Genomic DNA, 14,649 nt, shown 5'->3' on the forward strand with positions numbered 1-14,649 from the left:
AGGGTGACAAGAAATTATAGCAAACAAAATTAGAGATTGGATGTTGGGTACACGTGTGTTTGCCTTTTCGAATAGCAATAAGAGGATCAACCACTTGGGGAAGAGGATCATCTGTCGAGGGAACTGGAGGAGTAGAAGTGGAAGTTGGAGGAGGCTCTCCTCCCTTGATTCATCGCGTGTACACTTGAATATTGGGATGATCCAAGCGACGAGAAGGACTCAAATTGGATAAAGATGCAGGAAGATTGGATGAAGGAAATAAGTTAGGTTTGGGAAGGTTAGGTAGAGGAAGAGACTCATCAAGGTCAACAGAACTCAAGGAATTAGATTAGTATGGTATAGACTCAAAAAAGTGATATCAGCAGAGACAAAGAATTGATGTAAAGTGGGGCTATAACATCGATATCCTTTTTGAATATAGGAATAACCTAGAAAAATAAATGTGATAGCATAAGGATCCAATTTATCCCTTCTTGGATTTAATTGATGAAAGGACACAACCAAATATATGAGGAGGAAGGGGGAACAAAGGAGCCTTAGGGAAGATAGTTGATATGGGATTTTACCACCAAGTACAGAAGATGACATTTTATTGATGAGAGAGCAAGCACCAAAAAATTTTGGGGACATTCATTTGATACAAAAGGCTTCGAGTGACTTCAAGAATATGCCTATTTTTCTGCTCTGCAACTTCATTTTGTTGTGGAGTGTGGGCACAAGATGATTGATGGATCATGCCAAAGTTTGTCATATAGGTAATGAATTGAGTACTTAAGTAATCTTTAGCATTATTACGACGAAGTATTTGGATTTGCATATCAAACTGAGTCATTTTATGAGAATAGAAGACACAAAAGACACTAAACAACTCAGAACGATCTTTCATTAAATAAAACGAAGTTATTTTGGAGTAGTCATCAACAAAAGCGACAAAGTATCGAAACCCAAACTTCAACATGACACAACTAGGACCCCAAACATCAGAATGGGCTAACATAAAAATGCTAACGACTCTTTTATTGACTTGGGAGGCAAAGGGAACATGATGATGCTTTCCTAATCGACAAGATTCACAGTCGAGGTTAGACACGGAACTTAAAGTAGGATCTAGCTGTTTTAACTTGTCCAAGAATGGATGGCCAAGGCAACAATGGATTTGATGTAGTTTGGCAGCAGCAGTACAGGCAATAGGAGAAAGAGAGTGACTTCTAGTAGTAAAGTTCACTAGCCTCATGTCCTGTGCCAATCGTCTTCCTTATTTTCAGATCCTGAATAAGAACAGAATCAAGAAACAACGTTACAGAGCAGTTTAGTGATTTTGTAATTTTACTGACATGAGGTTAAAGCGGATTTAGGAATGTAGAGAACAAAAGAAAGAGAGATGGAGGGAGTAGGTTTCACTGTCCTGTTCTCTTAGCAGCAGTTGTGGACCCATCAGCAACTTTTCTGAGCAAAAGAGGCAATGTGATGAGATGCTTGTTGGGATACCTGATACTGCAGGAGCTTAAAATACTCTTCCTCTGAAATAGCTATGGTACACTGTTCATTCAAACAAGTGACTGACAAGGGAGACACTTTTGGGATTTCGAACTCCATCCCGACACAAATACAACCTTGATAGAGTAGCACATAAAAAATACACAGCAGGCAACATATTTTTGAATTCACCAACTCGATCCCAATGCCAACATACACAACCTTCAACGACTAATGCAAACCACAGGCCCACAATGTACAGATAAAAAACACAGAAAATACCACTTTCATGCTCATTGACAAACAGCTTTGAGAAACATCAAGCAACCATTTCTCAGATGTCATAAATGAGCAACTAAAAAAAGTGAGATCTTTGGATAAAATGCATTGTGACAAACTTCAATAATATGTTTACTGAGGGATTTGAGCCCTGCTGGAAGAATTCAGGCCAGAAACATGCCTGAAATTGGCTTCACGTGCTGGCGTGTGAGGTCAGCCCTAGCAGCTTTAGACCGCGCATATGGGTGCATGGGAAGCTGCTGGAGATGAGATTTCAGTGGGGGGGCAGATCAGCCGCATGTGGATGAATATGGTGTTCTCCCCCTCCCCCCTGGCGCAAAATCTATTGTGGATTCTGTGTTCCTGAACTGGCAGTGTCACTCAAGAATTTTCCGGTAAGTGCCTGGCTTCTGGCAGCTGCTGGCTATTTTTTTAGTGTTATAGTGTTGCTGGAAATCCTTCTGCGACGGTAGACATGCAGCGGATTTAGGGTTTTGGGTTTCGATTTTGATGGTGGCTGTGACAATTAGGGTTTAGGTCTCAGCTTGCTGTAATAGCATGTCAAATAATTGGGTAAAATGCAAGACCTAATCACAATGATAAGGCTCTCCCTTTATTTATAATATATGTCAAAGCACATACTAATGATCATAATGCCCTTACTAACTCTCACTTGTTTACATAACACTCACACTAACAATGCTAAATGACTAAGACAACCATCATCAGCTGTAACCCACTGATAGCCAGTCGAGGACAAAGCCATCTTCCACAAATTTCTTATTCAGGGGCAATGGAGAAGAAGCCCCTTTTCTATCTAGGGTTACAATATTTCCATCTCAAAAAAAAAAAAAAAAGGAAACCTTTGAAGGGGTTTCTGTCCTCCAAATAATGAATTAAGGGGAGTTGTTGTGATTTATTCTCATAAGAGAGAGCTCCTTGTGGAAAGATTTAAAAATGAAAACACTATTTCTATCCAAAGCCCGTTTTGGTTTGTTGGGGATTTTTTGGTACAAAAATTATAGAGATTGCTGTAAAAGTTAGGAAGTGCATGAAGTTCCCAATCTGCCATAGTCCTAGTAAAAGGAATATTCCATAAATCCCCTAATCAGTGATTTGTTGATGATGACTGATGAGGACATCTTTGTCACAAGACAAACTGTAGATGGAAGAAAAGACAGCTCTAAGATTATTGTTGTCATGCCATACATCATGCCAGAAGTAAATGTTGGCCCCATTCCCCCCTTGAAATCTCAAATGTTGGAAAAAATATTTAATCCTTTCCTGAGGAATATTTTTCCCTACTGTTGTGTTATATCCAACCGTTATGCTCAAGCCTATATTTAGAAGCTGTGATTTCCCACCAAAAGTGGTCTTTCCCCTTCATGAAACTCCGCAACAATTTCCCGAGGGCTTTATTAAAAGTGAGGATGGATTTCATCCCCAAAGTTCCCAAACATATGGGTTATTTACCAATCCCCATTTGACTAGGTTATATTTAAACTCCTCCCCTAAGCTTCCCCAAAGAAATCTTCTCTGTATTCCCTCAAATCTCCTCGGACATGAGGCCGTTAAGGGATGGAGGGATGTGAAATAGACTAGAATATTTTTCAAGTACTCCCTTATAAGGGTGATAAGAAATTTCTTTTCTAGCCTGAGACAGCCTCAAACCCTAACAAAATGCATCAGAAGTTGAGGATATGAAGGGGATCGTCTTCTCAAAAGATGATTGTATCATCTAGGAGAAGAAGATGAGAAACTTTTGTAAGCCTTCCATTTTTGCCCACCTTGAGACACCTAAAGATCCTTCCTTCTACAACTTTCTGTATCATGAGGCTTGGCATTTCCATCACCAAAATAAACGAAAATGGGGACAAGGGATCCCTTTGTCTCAAGCCTCTCAAGGTGCAAAAGAAATTAGAAGGACAGATATTTATAAGCATTGAGAAGCTTGGAGTTTTGATGGATTGTGCAATTCTACTAAACCAAAGCTTCACAAAGCCTTTTTCTTGAGAAGATAAAGAAGGAAATTCCAGTTGAAATGATCAAATGCTTTCTCCATATTCAATTTTCACACTACTCCCTTTTCCCTCATTCAAATAGGCGCTCACCACATCATTAGCGGTAAGAGAAGCATCCATAATCAATCTTCTTACCACAAAGGCATGTTGATACTAACCTTCCGGTATTTATTTTTTAATCCTCTTGGTTAGGACTTTGGCAATGATTTTATAAATGCTCCCCACCAAGCTAATAGGGCAGAAATTCTTGATGTTAATAAGCCCAACTTTTGTTTTGAACAAGAGTGACAGAGGCAGTATTGATGCAATTGAAAAATCGTCCTAATATATGAAACTCTGCGAACACATTTATAATGACATGCTTGAGAGGGCTCTAGCTAGCCTCAAAGAAAGCCAAGGTAAAACCATATGGACTGGGTGCTTTGTCTCCATTACAATTTTAATAGCTTGAATTAATGTTTTTGAATTGGAAAAAAATTTGATAGAAAAATCTTTCTTTGTACTTGTTTTTTTAAAAAATTTATACCCTTGCATCATTTTATCAAATCTTCATTTTTAAAATTGGAAACTTTTTAGTTTGATAGTTTCTGATTCCAGGAAGCTATACTATCATGCAGGATATAAATTTATTTTATATGAGAGGTTGTAGTATACAGTAATAAGGATATCTTCGTTAAATATAATATTTTACTTGGAATAAGTTGTAGGTATATTTAAGTATTACAAACTCAAAATTTTTTGATATCTTTGCTAAGGACAATGTGGTACTTGAGGTTGGCCCATATAAGGGTATTTTTGACTAAAGAAGGGTACTTTAGTCAAGGCAATGCTTTACACCTTTGAAACAGGTTTACTTCTAAATATATTATAGATTATACTTTCATACAAGTTTTAATTTTTCATACTTGGTTGTCATGTACTTCTGTTTGTAGGTGGAGAAAATGTTGGAGAAAAAATTTGGAGATTTTTTGTTTTCTTCTCTTCTCAATGGAAGTAGGACTTGCCCAAGGTAATTATATTTTGTTATGTCTATGCTGCTAAATGTCAACAGAACAGCAAACAGCAAAGAAAAAGATTTCTTTCCTTACTTCAGCCCACATTTATTTCCTTATATTTCAATTCATTATTTTGTACAGTTAGCATATATTTAGTTTACATGTATAGGGCTTGACAGATTATAGTTTACTTGTATAGGGCTAGAATCATGCTAGAACTTATTAACTTTCCATGTATAGCATTCTTGTAAAGTCTATATATAATATACAGAACTCAACGCCAATTCATTCGGCCATTCACAAAATATTTGACATGGTATTAGAGCCAGCCAACTACTAGGTTTTTTCCCCCTTCGATTTTTTATCTTCTCGGTTTTGTGGCTGTTGGGGTTTCTCTTCTGGAATTTTTTCTCTGTTCTTTCAGTACTTCTGTGGCTGCATGGCTGTCGGCACAGCAGGTTTCTTGGTTGCCATTTATTCCTCCAGTTTATGCCCTTATGATTCTCGGCAAGCAGGCAACAGTTTTCTGTTGCTGTTTGTGACTTTCGGCAAGCAGGCACAGTAGGTTTCTTGTTTGCCACTTATTTCTCCAGTTTCTGTTGCTGTTTGTAACTCTCAACAAGTAGGCTTGTGACTTTCGGCAAGCAGGCACAGCAGGTTTCTGGTTTGCCACTTATTTCTCCAGTTTCTGTTGATGTTTGTGACTCTCAGCAAGCAGCATGCAACAGCTTTCTGTTGCTGTTTCTGACACTTATCTTCTTGGCACAGCAGGTTTTTTATTCAAGATTTAATTTTTAGTGCAGTTTTTTGGTTCAAGATTTAATTTTATTGTGCAGGGAGGTTGTTCTTGGTTTTTCTTTGTACCTGCATTGTTTATTTTGGGCTTCTAGATTTTCTGGTGGTCTGTTTCTTTTGGCAGAGTCTGTTTGTTTGGGGCGTCTTGATTTTCTCCATTATTTAGCATGGACTCCGCACCTGTGTGTGCCAAATTTATGGGTAATAATTATTCTACGTGGGCTTCTTCAGTTTGAACTTTTCCTGAAGGGAAAAGATCTTTGGGGTCATATTGATGAAATGGATTGTGGACCCAATCCTGAGAAATCCAAAGAGTCCGCAGCTTGTCCTTCATGGGCTGTGCTTGATGCTCAAATTATGTCTTGGCTTCTTGGCTCGGTTGAGCCTCATATTGTCCCCAACTTGCATCCTTATCGCACCACTCAGTCCATGTGGACTTATTTAAAAACAGTATAGCATCAAAATAATGGTGCCCGTCGTTTTCAGTTAGAGCATGTGATTGCCATGTTTCAACATGACAATCGTTCCATCTAATACTATTATTCGGGGTTTTTGACTCTTTGGAATGAATATTCTAATCTGGTTACTACGGATATTCCCGTGGCTTCTCTTTCTATTATTCAACGTCTTCACGAGACTGGTCGTCGTGATCAGTTTCTTATGAAACTCCGCCGCGAGTATGAATCATTTCGCTTGTCTTTGCTAAATCGCTCTCCGGTTCCTTCTCTAGATGTTTGTTTTGGTTAGTTATTTCGTGAAGAACAACGGCTTAGTACTCAAGTTACTCTGGCACAATCTTATGGTAGTTTCGGGTCTATCCCTATGGCTTATGCTGCTCTACGATGAGGACCGCTTGCCCATTCTAGCTCTTTGTAGTGTTTTTGTTACAAAGAATTTGGACATAATGTTGCTAATTGTTCCAAGAAATTCTGCTCTTATTGCAATAAGAAGGGTCACATTATCAAAGAATGTCGCATCCGCCCGCAGAATTGTTAGGCCTAGGCATTCCAGACTTCTTTTAGTGTACCCCCCACGGTGACATTGCGGCTCTTGGCTCTTCTTTAGGCGACTTCTCTATTCTTGCACCTCCTCCAGCGAATTACTGCACACTCGAAATGGTGCAATAGATGCTAATATCGGCATTATCAGCAATGGGGCTCCAAGGTAACAATTCTACTAATCTTTGGTATGTGGACTCAGGTGCCTCGAATCACATAACGAATAATCCCACTACCTTGTGTCATGTTCGGCTCTACAATGGTCAGTCTGCTATTCAGATTGCCAATGATAGTTCTTTGCCAATAGCTGTTGTCGGAGATGCCTCTTCTAAGTTCACTAATGTGTTTCTTGCTGCTCGGCTTTCCACAAATCTTATTTCTATTGGTCAATTAGTTGATAACAATTGTGCTCTTAATTTTTTTGGTAGTGGTTGTGTTGTGCAGGACCAGGTAACGGGGGAGTTGATCGCGAAGGGACCTAAAGTGGGGCTCTTATTTCCACTACTTTTGTCTATTCCAACACGTTCTCTGGTTTCTTCTATTAAGTCTTTTGCTTGTAATAATGTTTCAGATCTTAGTATCGTATGGCATCGTCGTTTAGGCCATCCCAATACTTAGATCTTATCTCATGTATTGAACTCTGGTTTACTTGGTAAGAAAGAACGTTGTTCTTTATCTATTCAGTGTGCCTCTTGCAAACTTGGTAAAAGGAAAACTCTTCCTTTCCCTTTGCATGCTAGTAGAGCTTCTTAGTGTTTTGAGCTTATCCATAGTGATGTTTGGGGACCTTCCTCGGTTAGTTCACATGAAAAATTTAAATACTATGCGACTTTCATTGATGATCATAGAAGATTTACTTGGGTCTACTTTCTTCACTCTAAATTTGAGATTTTTCGTACTTTCACTGAGTTTTTGGCATATGTTGACAATGTATTTTTTGCTTCTATTAAGACATTACGCACAGACCTTGGTGGTGAATATGTGTCTACTGAGTTTCAGGCATTTTTGGCTTCTAAAGGCATTATTCATCAACGTTCCTGTCCTACTACTCCCCAACAGAATGGAGTAACCGAACGGAAAAATCGTCATCTCCTAGATGTGGTCCGTACTCTCTTGCTAGAATCCTCTGTTCCACCCTTATTCTGGGTTGAGGCTCTGGAAATTGCTACTTGATTAATCGTTTACCTTCTCTAGTCCTACTCATGGAGTCTCCTTATTTTCGTGTATTTGCTAAGCAAACTAGTTACGATAACCTTCGTACCTTCGGTTATGTATGTTTTGTTCATTTACCTCCTCATATGCGACATAAATTATCTACTCAATCTGTTCGATGTGCATTCTTGGGATACAATGTGTGTCAAAAGGGAATTGTTTGCTATGATCCTACATTACATTGTACACACATTTGTAGGAAAGTTATTTTCTTTGAAAGTCAACATTTCTTTCATATGTCCTTTGTACCCTCCTCTCCTACTATGATTCTCCCCTCCTTTGAAGAGCAGTTCTCGAATCCTCATTTAGTCAGTTCTCGTTTTTAACTAGGTATTGTGTATACGCGGAGCCCCCGCCCACAGTATTTTCTGGTAGCTCATATGATATCTGATCCTACCATGCTCCAGATTCAGTCAGTTGCAGCACCTCTAGAGCCTTTGTTACGTCGCTATTCTCGAATGTCTGTACCCCTAGACAGGTATGGGTTTCCCTCTTCAAGTTTTGGTAACTCTATTTCATTTCTTACTGCTGCATTGTCCAATTTAGATATTCCCACTTCTTACTCGCACGCTGCCAAGCATGATTGTTGGCGACAAGCTATACAGGAAGTAATTGCCGCTCTAGAGGCCAATCACACTTGGGACATTGAGCCTTGTCCTCCCACCATTGTTCCTCTGGGTTGTAAATGGGTTTACTTAGTCCAGGTCCGATCTGATGGAAGTCTGGATCGTTACAAAGCTCGCCTTGTTGCATTTGGGAATAATCAGGAATATGGTGTCAATTATGAAGAGACCTTTGCTCTTGTGGCTAATATGACTATTGTTCGTACGATTTTGGCTATTGTTGCTTCTAGTGAGTGGCCACTACATCAAATGGATGTCAAGAATGCTTTTCTTCACGGGGATCTTAAAGAGTGTATTTATATGAAGCCACCCCCGAGCTTGTTTCCCTCTCCGACTTCACATGTGTGTAAGCTTCGTCGTTCTCTTTATGGTCTCAAACAAGCTTTGAGGGTCTGGTTTGATAAATTCTGCACCACTTTATTAAAATTTTCATTCAAGTAGAGCAAGTATGGCACTTCATTGTTTCTTCGGAAATCAGACAAGGGTATTGTTGTTCTTTTGGTTTATGTTGATGATATTGTGATTACTAGTTCCGATTCTGCTTTACTTGCTCAACTCAAGACTCATCTCTCAGAGTCCTTTCATATGAAAGATCTTAGGTCTCTCACATATTTTCTTGGTCTTGAGGTGAATCGTAGTCCCTTAGGTATTTCACTCAATCAACATAAGTATGCTAGTGACTTGGTGGCCACAACTGGCCTTCAGAAGGGTACTTCTGTTGATACTCCCATGGAATTAAATGTCAAGCTTCGCAAAATGGAGAGCGATTTACTTGCTGATCCCAGTTTATACCGGAAGTTGGTAGGTAGTCTTGTCTATATCACCATTACCTGACCAGACATTTCTTTTGTTGTATGGCAAGTCAGCCAGTTTCTTCATACTCCTCATCATCTTCATTTGGCTGCTGTCCGTAGGATCATACGCTATGTTCAAGGCACTTTTGCTCGTGGTTTATTCTTCCCTGTAGGCAATTCTACTCGCCTTGCTGCTTGTACCGATGCAGATTGGGCTGGTTGTGTAGATACAAGTTGCTCCATCACTGGTTGGCATGTGTTCTTAGGTGATGCATTGATCTCTTGGAAGAGTAAGCAGCAAGACAGAGTTTCTAAGTCATTGACGGAATCTAAATACCGAGTGATGTCTCTTGCTTGTTCTGAAATTATTTGGCTTTGTGGCTTGCTTGTTGAGCTAGATTTTTCTGAGACTGATTGTACACCTCTACATGCCGATAATACGAGTGCTATCCAGATCACGGCCAATCCTATCTATCATGAGCGCACGAAGCATATTGAAGTCGATTGTCACTCTATTTGTGAAGCATTTGAAGCTTATGTTATCACTCTTCCGCACATTTCCACTGAATTACAAATTGCGGATATGTTCACCAAGGCTCTCACTCCTCATCAACATTGCTTCCTAAGTAGCAAATTGATGCTTGTTGATCAACCCGCATCAATTTGAGGGGAGCTGTCAACAGAACAACAAACAGCAAAGCAAAAGATTTCTTTCCTTACTTCAGCCCACATTTATTTCCTTATATTTCAATTCATTATTTTATTCAGTTAGCATATATTTAGTTTACATGTATAGGGCTTGACAGATTACAGTTTACTTGTGTAGGGCTAGAATCATGCTAGACCTTATTTACTTTCCATGTATAGCATTCTTGTTAAGTCTATATATAATATACAAAACTCAAGGTCAATTCATTCGGCCATTCACAATATATTTGACACTAAAGGTACATTGAAATTTTCATTGGTAAAAATAGTTAGAAGAAAATTTCTACTGGTTAAATTAATATTGCTTTTTCACTTTGCTCTTAAAGAGATGCATGGAAATAGTGAAGCTATCCTTGATAGTTTTTACAAGCTTAGCACTGGCGTTGTTGTCTAATATACACATTTTAAAAGAAAATCCATGGTTACTAATTCTAATCTATGCACATTTTTCATTATGTGATGGTTGTACATCAGGTCTTAAGATTATAAGCTTGCAATGAACATCATAAAGCTAGAGATTTTAATGTAGGTCATAGTGTCATGGTCTATGTTTGTATTGAACACTATCCCAAGAAGTCATTGAAGAATACACATGCCTGTGTGTTGAAGACTCGACTTAGATGTGCATGCATTGAGTGCTAAAGGAACAAGATCAATTTGGGCACTCTCAAATGGACTCTTGCTTGCAAACCCATTTGTTGAATTGTTCATAGGGAGCTTGACAGAGGGCAATACCAAGTCACACATGCCTTGTATTTCTCCTATAACAACCTTTGTTTGCTCATCAGTTTAGGGCGTGAAAAGTTAAAAAAAAATCAAGTTAGTGCCACATAAACTTCCAAATATCTTTCTCCAAGAACTTTAGTAGGAAGAGAAGATAGGAGTGATTAGTCCCTTTTCCAGTCTATCAGGCAATACCAGTGCCAAAATTGGTTTTTAGGCATGATCACATTCAATATATATGCTAAAAAACAAAAGGTAGGTAAAAATTTACAGGAACAATAATTTACATATATGTTTCATTTTCAATGAACAGAGAATTTCTTCTCGACATGGGTGTTTTTATTAGGGGATGTTGATTCAAATTTTGTGCTTAAATTGTCTTTTCAAGGGTTTACATTTGTGTTCTTGAAACTGTCCCAGATTGTGGGTATCTTTCGTTAATTTTTCTTTTCTAAATTTTTTCTTTGCAAATAGTATGTGTAATGTATTCTTGTTTTGTTTATCGATATTTTGAAATGGATTGTTGACTTTATTTTTTATAAAGTCATAATATATATTTCTTTTTCTTTGAAAAATTTTTACTAAATCAAAATAAATTTTCTTTTTTATTTAAAAAAATGTTACCAAATTAAATTAAGTATAAATGACTGGCCAAAATCCTTTTTTTTTAAGGAAAATTCTAGTATCAGTCAAATACGATGTTTGATTGGGCCACATGGATTAAACAAAAAGATTATCAAAAAATAGAATTAGCATCTAGAGGAGGCTTTCTGTGCCTTTTCTTGTATATGTAGATCCCCCCTCCTTCTCTTATATTTTTTTCAAACAATATTTTAAAAGGTTCAATTGAGGCTCGCCTCTAGGCATGGCTTGCCTAAAACGCATTAAAACTCAATCTAAAATACCAAATCTCAAAAAGGCTATTACATTACATTCTGAGGCTTACACATTTGTACAAAAGGCACGCCTTTTGCACATTTTTAATTGAGACTTACACATATTGGGTGCGTGATTCTCAAGTTAGATTTGCTAGAAAATTTTTACTCAAATGTCACAATTGGAGTTTATTCTAAAACTCTTGGAAATTGATCTTCACAAAATAATTGAGAGTTGTATCTTAAATCTTGAAACTAATTTTAAGTAACATTATAGGTATCTCTTGTCATGATTTATTTAATGGATTTGGGTTCACAATTTTTGAATGGCTGACAAGTAGTTTGCAAATTATAATTGATTTTTTTTTAACATTATATTTATAATTTTTTAAAGTTTTTATTTATTTAAAAATATTTGTAATTTATTTACATTTTTTTATCTAAATAAAATTCTTAGAAGGCTTACGCCCTAATGCTTTAAGGATTATGCCTTGCTTCTTAAGGGTTAAAATGCCTTGCCTTATGCCTTTGCCTTTGAAAACATTTGTTTTCAATGATGATGCCTTACACCATAAACAAACCTATGTTACTCATAATTCACAATAATTTTTCTAGTTTTAATTAGTGTCTCTACATTATCCTAAAATACTTAGTTGTCTAATCTTTAAATTTTATTTGTGGGAGTATCTATTATGGCATCATGACATGAGGTATAGTTCAATAATACCATAAGCAAGGTACTCTACATATTATTTCTGTTTGTGTTGATGTGGCTATGAATATGTAGGAATTTTTTTGGGTTGGTGCGGCCTGTTGGGGGAGGTGGAAGGGTGCGTTTTCATTTTGAGATTATTTTAATTAAGTTTTAATGGATGACAGAGATTAATATTGTCCAAAAGTCTAGGTCTCTTTGTTTTTTGTGTTTAGTTCTAGATTACTATTTATACACATAAAAACAGAAACTTATATTTATGGTCATACTTGTTGGGTAGTTATTTTTGTCTGATTGTGAATATAGTTATAATAAACATTGATTTTATTAGTTATTGTGGAATGATGGCCAGTAGTGTGAACGATGGTCACGGAGGGTGGATGACAGCCACCTACCATGAGATCTTGCCGCAAGCAGAGGCTATAAATTGAGACGCCCCACCAAAGCTAAAACACACATCTCAACTGCAAGTTGTGTCCTCTTTTGTTTTTCCATATTTTATTCTCTATGTACATGTTAAACAGGGACCCAAGTATGTAGAGAATACACAATTGAATATACAATTGATTCATTCTCATTCTCTACATGGTATCAGAGCTCGGGTTACTCTAAAACCCTAAGCAATCCATGGATGCCCAAAAAGGAGACAGCCATGAGTCCAGCCAGTTGGCAACCGAGGAAGGAGAGTCATAGATAACCTCCTCCATGGGCTCGGTTGATGTATTCGAGATTTCCCCACTTCCATCTTACTGTTGAAAAATTCAATGGTAAGAATTACAGAGAATGGGCACAGTCAATCAAGCTTGTTATTGACGGTAAAGGAAAGCTCGGATTTCTTACCGGCGAGACTCGGTGACCACCTCCTACTGATGCAGTGGCATCCCAGAAATGGTGGTTCGAGAACTCCTTGATAATGTCATGCTTGATAATCTCTATGAAACCAGCCATTGGCAAAACGTACCTGTTTCTCCCGACGGAAAAGGACGTGCGGGATGCGGTGCATGAGACATGCTCCGATGCTGAAAATGCTTCTCAGATTTTCGAGTTGAAGACGCGGCTATGGTAGACGAAGCAAGGAGATCGGGAAGTCACAGAATACTACACCGACATGCTTGGACTTTGGCAAGAACTCAATCTCAACTGTGAAGAGGAATGGGAATGCTCGGGTGACAGTGTACGTTTCAAGAAGAAGATGGAGAATGAGAGAGCATTTGAGTTTCTGGCAGGGCTGAACCAAGAGCTTGACAATGTGAGGAGCAAGATTCTAGGTTACCGGCCGCTACCCCCATCCAAGAAGTCTTCTTTGAGGTTCGGTGTGAGGAAAGTAGTAGGAATGTGATGTTGAAGGAGCAAAACAAGTTTGGGCCCGAGGCATTAGCTCTTATAACCCGTTGGCCTCATACTGGATCCAACCCATAACAGTCAAGAAGGCCCTATTGTGAGCATTGCAAAAAAAGGGGCCATACTAAAGGCACGTGCTGGACCTTACATGGCAAGCCTGCGGATTGGAAGCCTAGACAGCCCAATAAAGCCCATGGTCATCAGTCCTCCACCGAAACCTAGGCAAAAAAAATACCCCTAGAAGCCTATGTCCCGACAGCTTCTAGTGGGGGATTTATTTCCTACCAAATTGCGAAAATATATGAGCTATTTTTATATTTCCAAGCCTTGGGTCAGTCCGCTAATACTATGTCATTTGGCTATTTAGCCCACAAAGGTACTTTTTTGACAGCCTTTAGTACCACTCATTTTACCCCTTAGATTACTACTCTGTTGCATCTGACCATATGACCGATGCTCATCATTTATTTTCAACATACTCACCTTGTGCCGGTAATTTAAAAGTCAAAATTGCAGATGGGACTCCATCTCCTGTCGCTGGAAAAGGGAGTATTCGTATTTCTGAATCTATTACTCTTGAATCTGTCCTCCATGTTCCTAATTTATCGTGCAATTTGCTGTCTATTAGTCAGTTAACCAAACAATCTAATTGCTCAGCTAAATTCCTACCCTCTCATTATGTCTTTCAGGACTTATCATCGGGGAAGACAATTGGCAGTGCTAAGGAATGTGACCGGCTCTACTACTTCAACAAAGCTAATGTGAATGGACCATGTCCTCCTACTGTGAATGGACCATGTCCTCCTACTGTTTGTAATTTTGTATCTAGTCCTAGGGAAAGTGAACTTTTGTTATGGCACAAAAGGATGGGACATCCTAGTTTTCAATATTTGCAGCACTTATTTCCTTCAATATGTTTGAATAAATATGCCTTGGATTTTTAGTGTGAAGTGTGTGAACTTGCCAAACACCATTGTACTACTTTTCCTAGATCTCAGTATAAACCATCCATGCCATTTAGTCTGATTCACAGTGATTTATGGGGACCTTCTCGTACTCCTAATGGGACCTATAGAAAATGGTTTATTACTTTTATT

General features: G+C 38.3%; 1 protein-coding gene across 1 annotated transcript in view; it reads left to right on the forward strand.

Moving 5' to 3' along the window:
- Positions 1 to 14,649, forward strand: part of LOC131151636 (uncharacterized) — a 130,520-nt gene that overhangs the window by 91,628 nt on the left and 24,243 nt on the right. Inside the window, exon 16 of the mRNA XM_058102910.1 lies at positions 4,709 to 4,785. Coding sequence (XP_057958893.1) covers positions 4,709 to 4,785 — 77 coding nt within the window. The remainder of the gene's footprint in view (positions 1 to 4,708; positions 4,786 to 14,649) is intronic.

This window comes from Malania oleifera, chromosome 3, assembly GCF_029873635.1.
Source record: "Malania oleifera isolate guangnan ecotype guangnan chromosome 3, ASM2987363v1, whole genome shotgun sequence".
NCBI lineage: Eukaryota > Viridiplantae > Streptophyta > Magnoliopsida > Santalales > Ximeniaceae > Malania > Malania oleifera.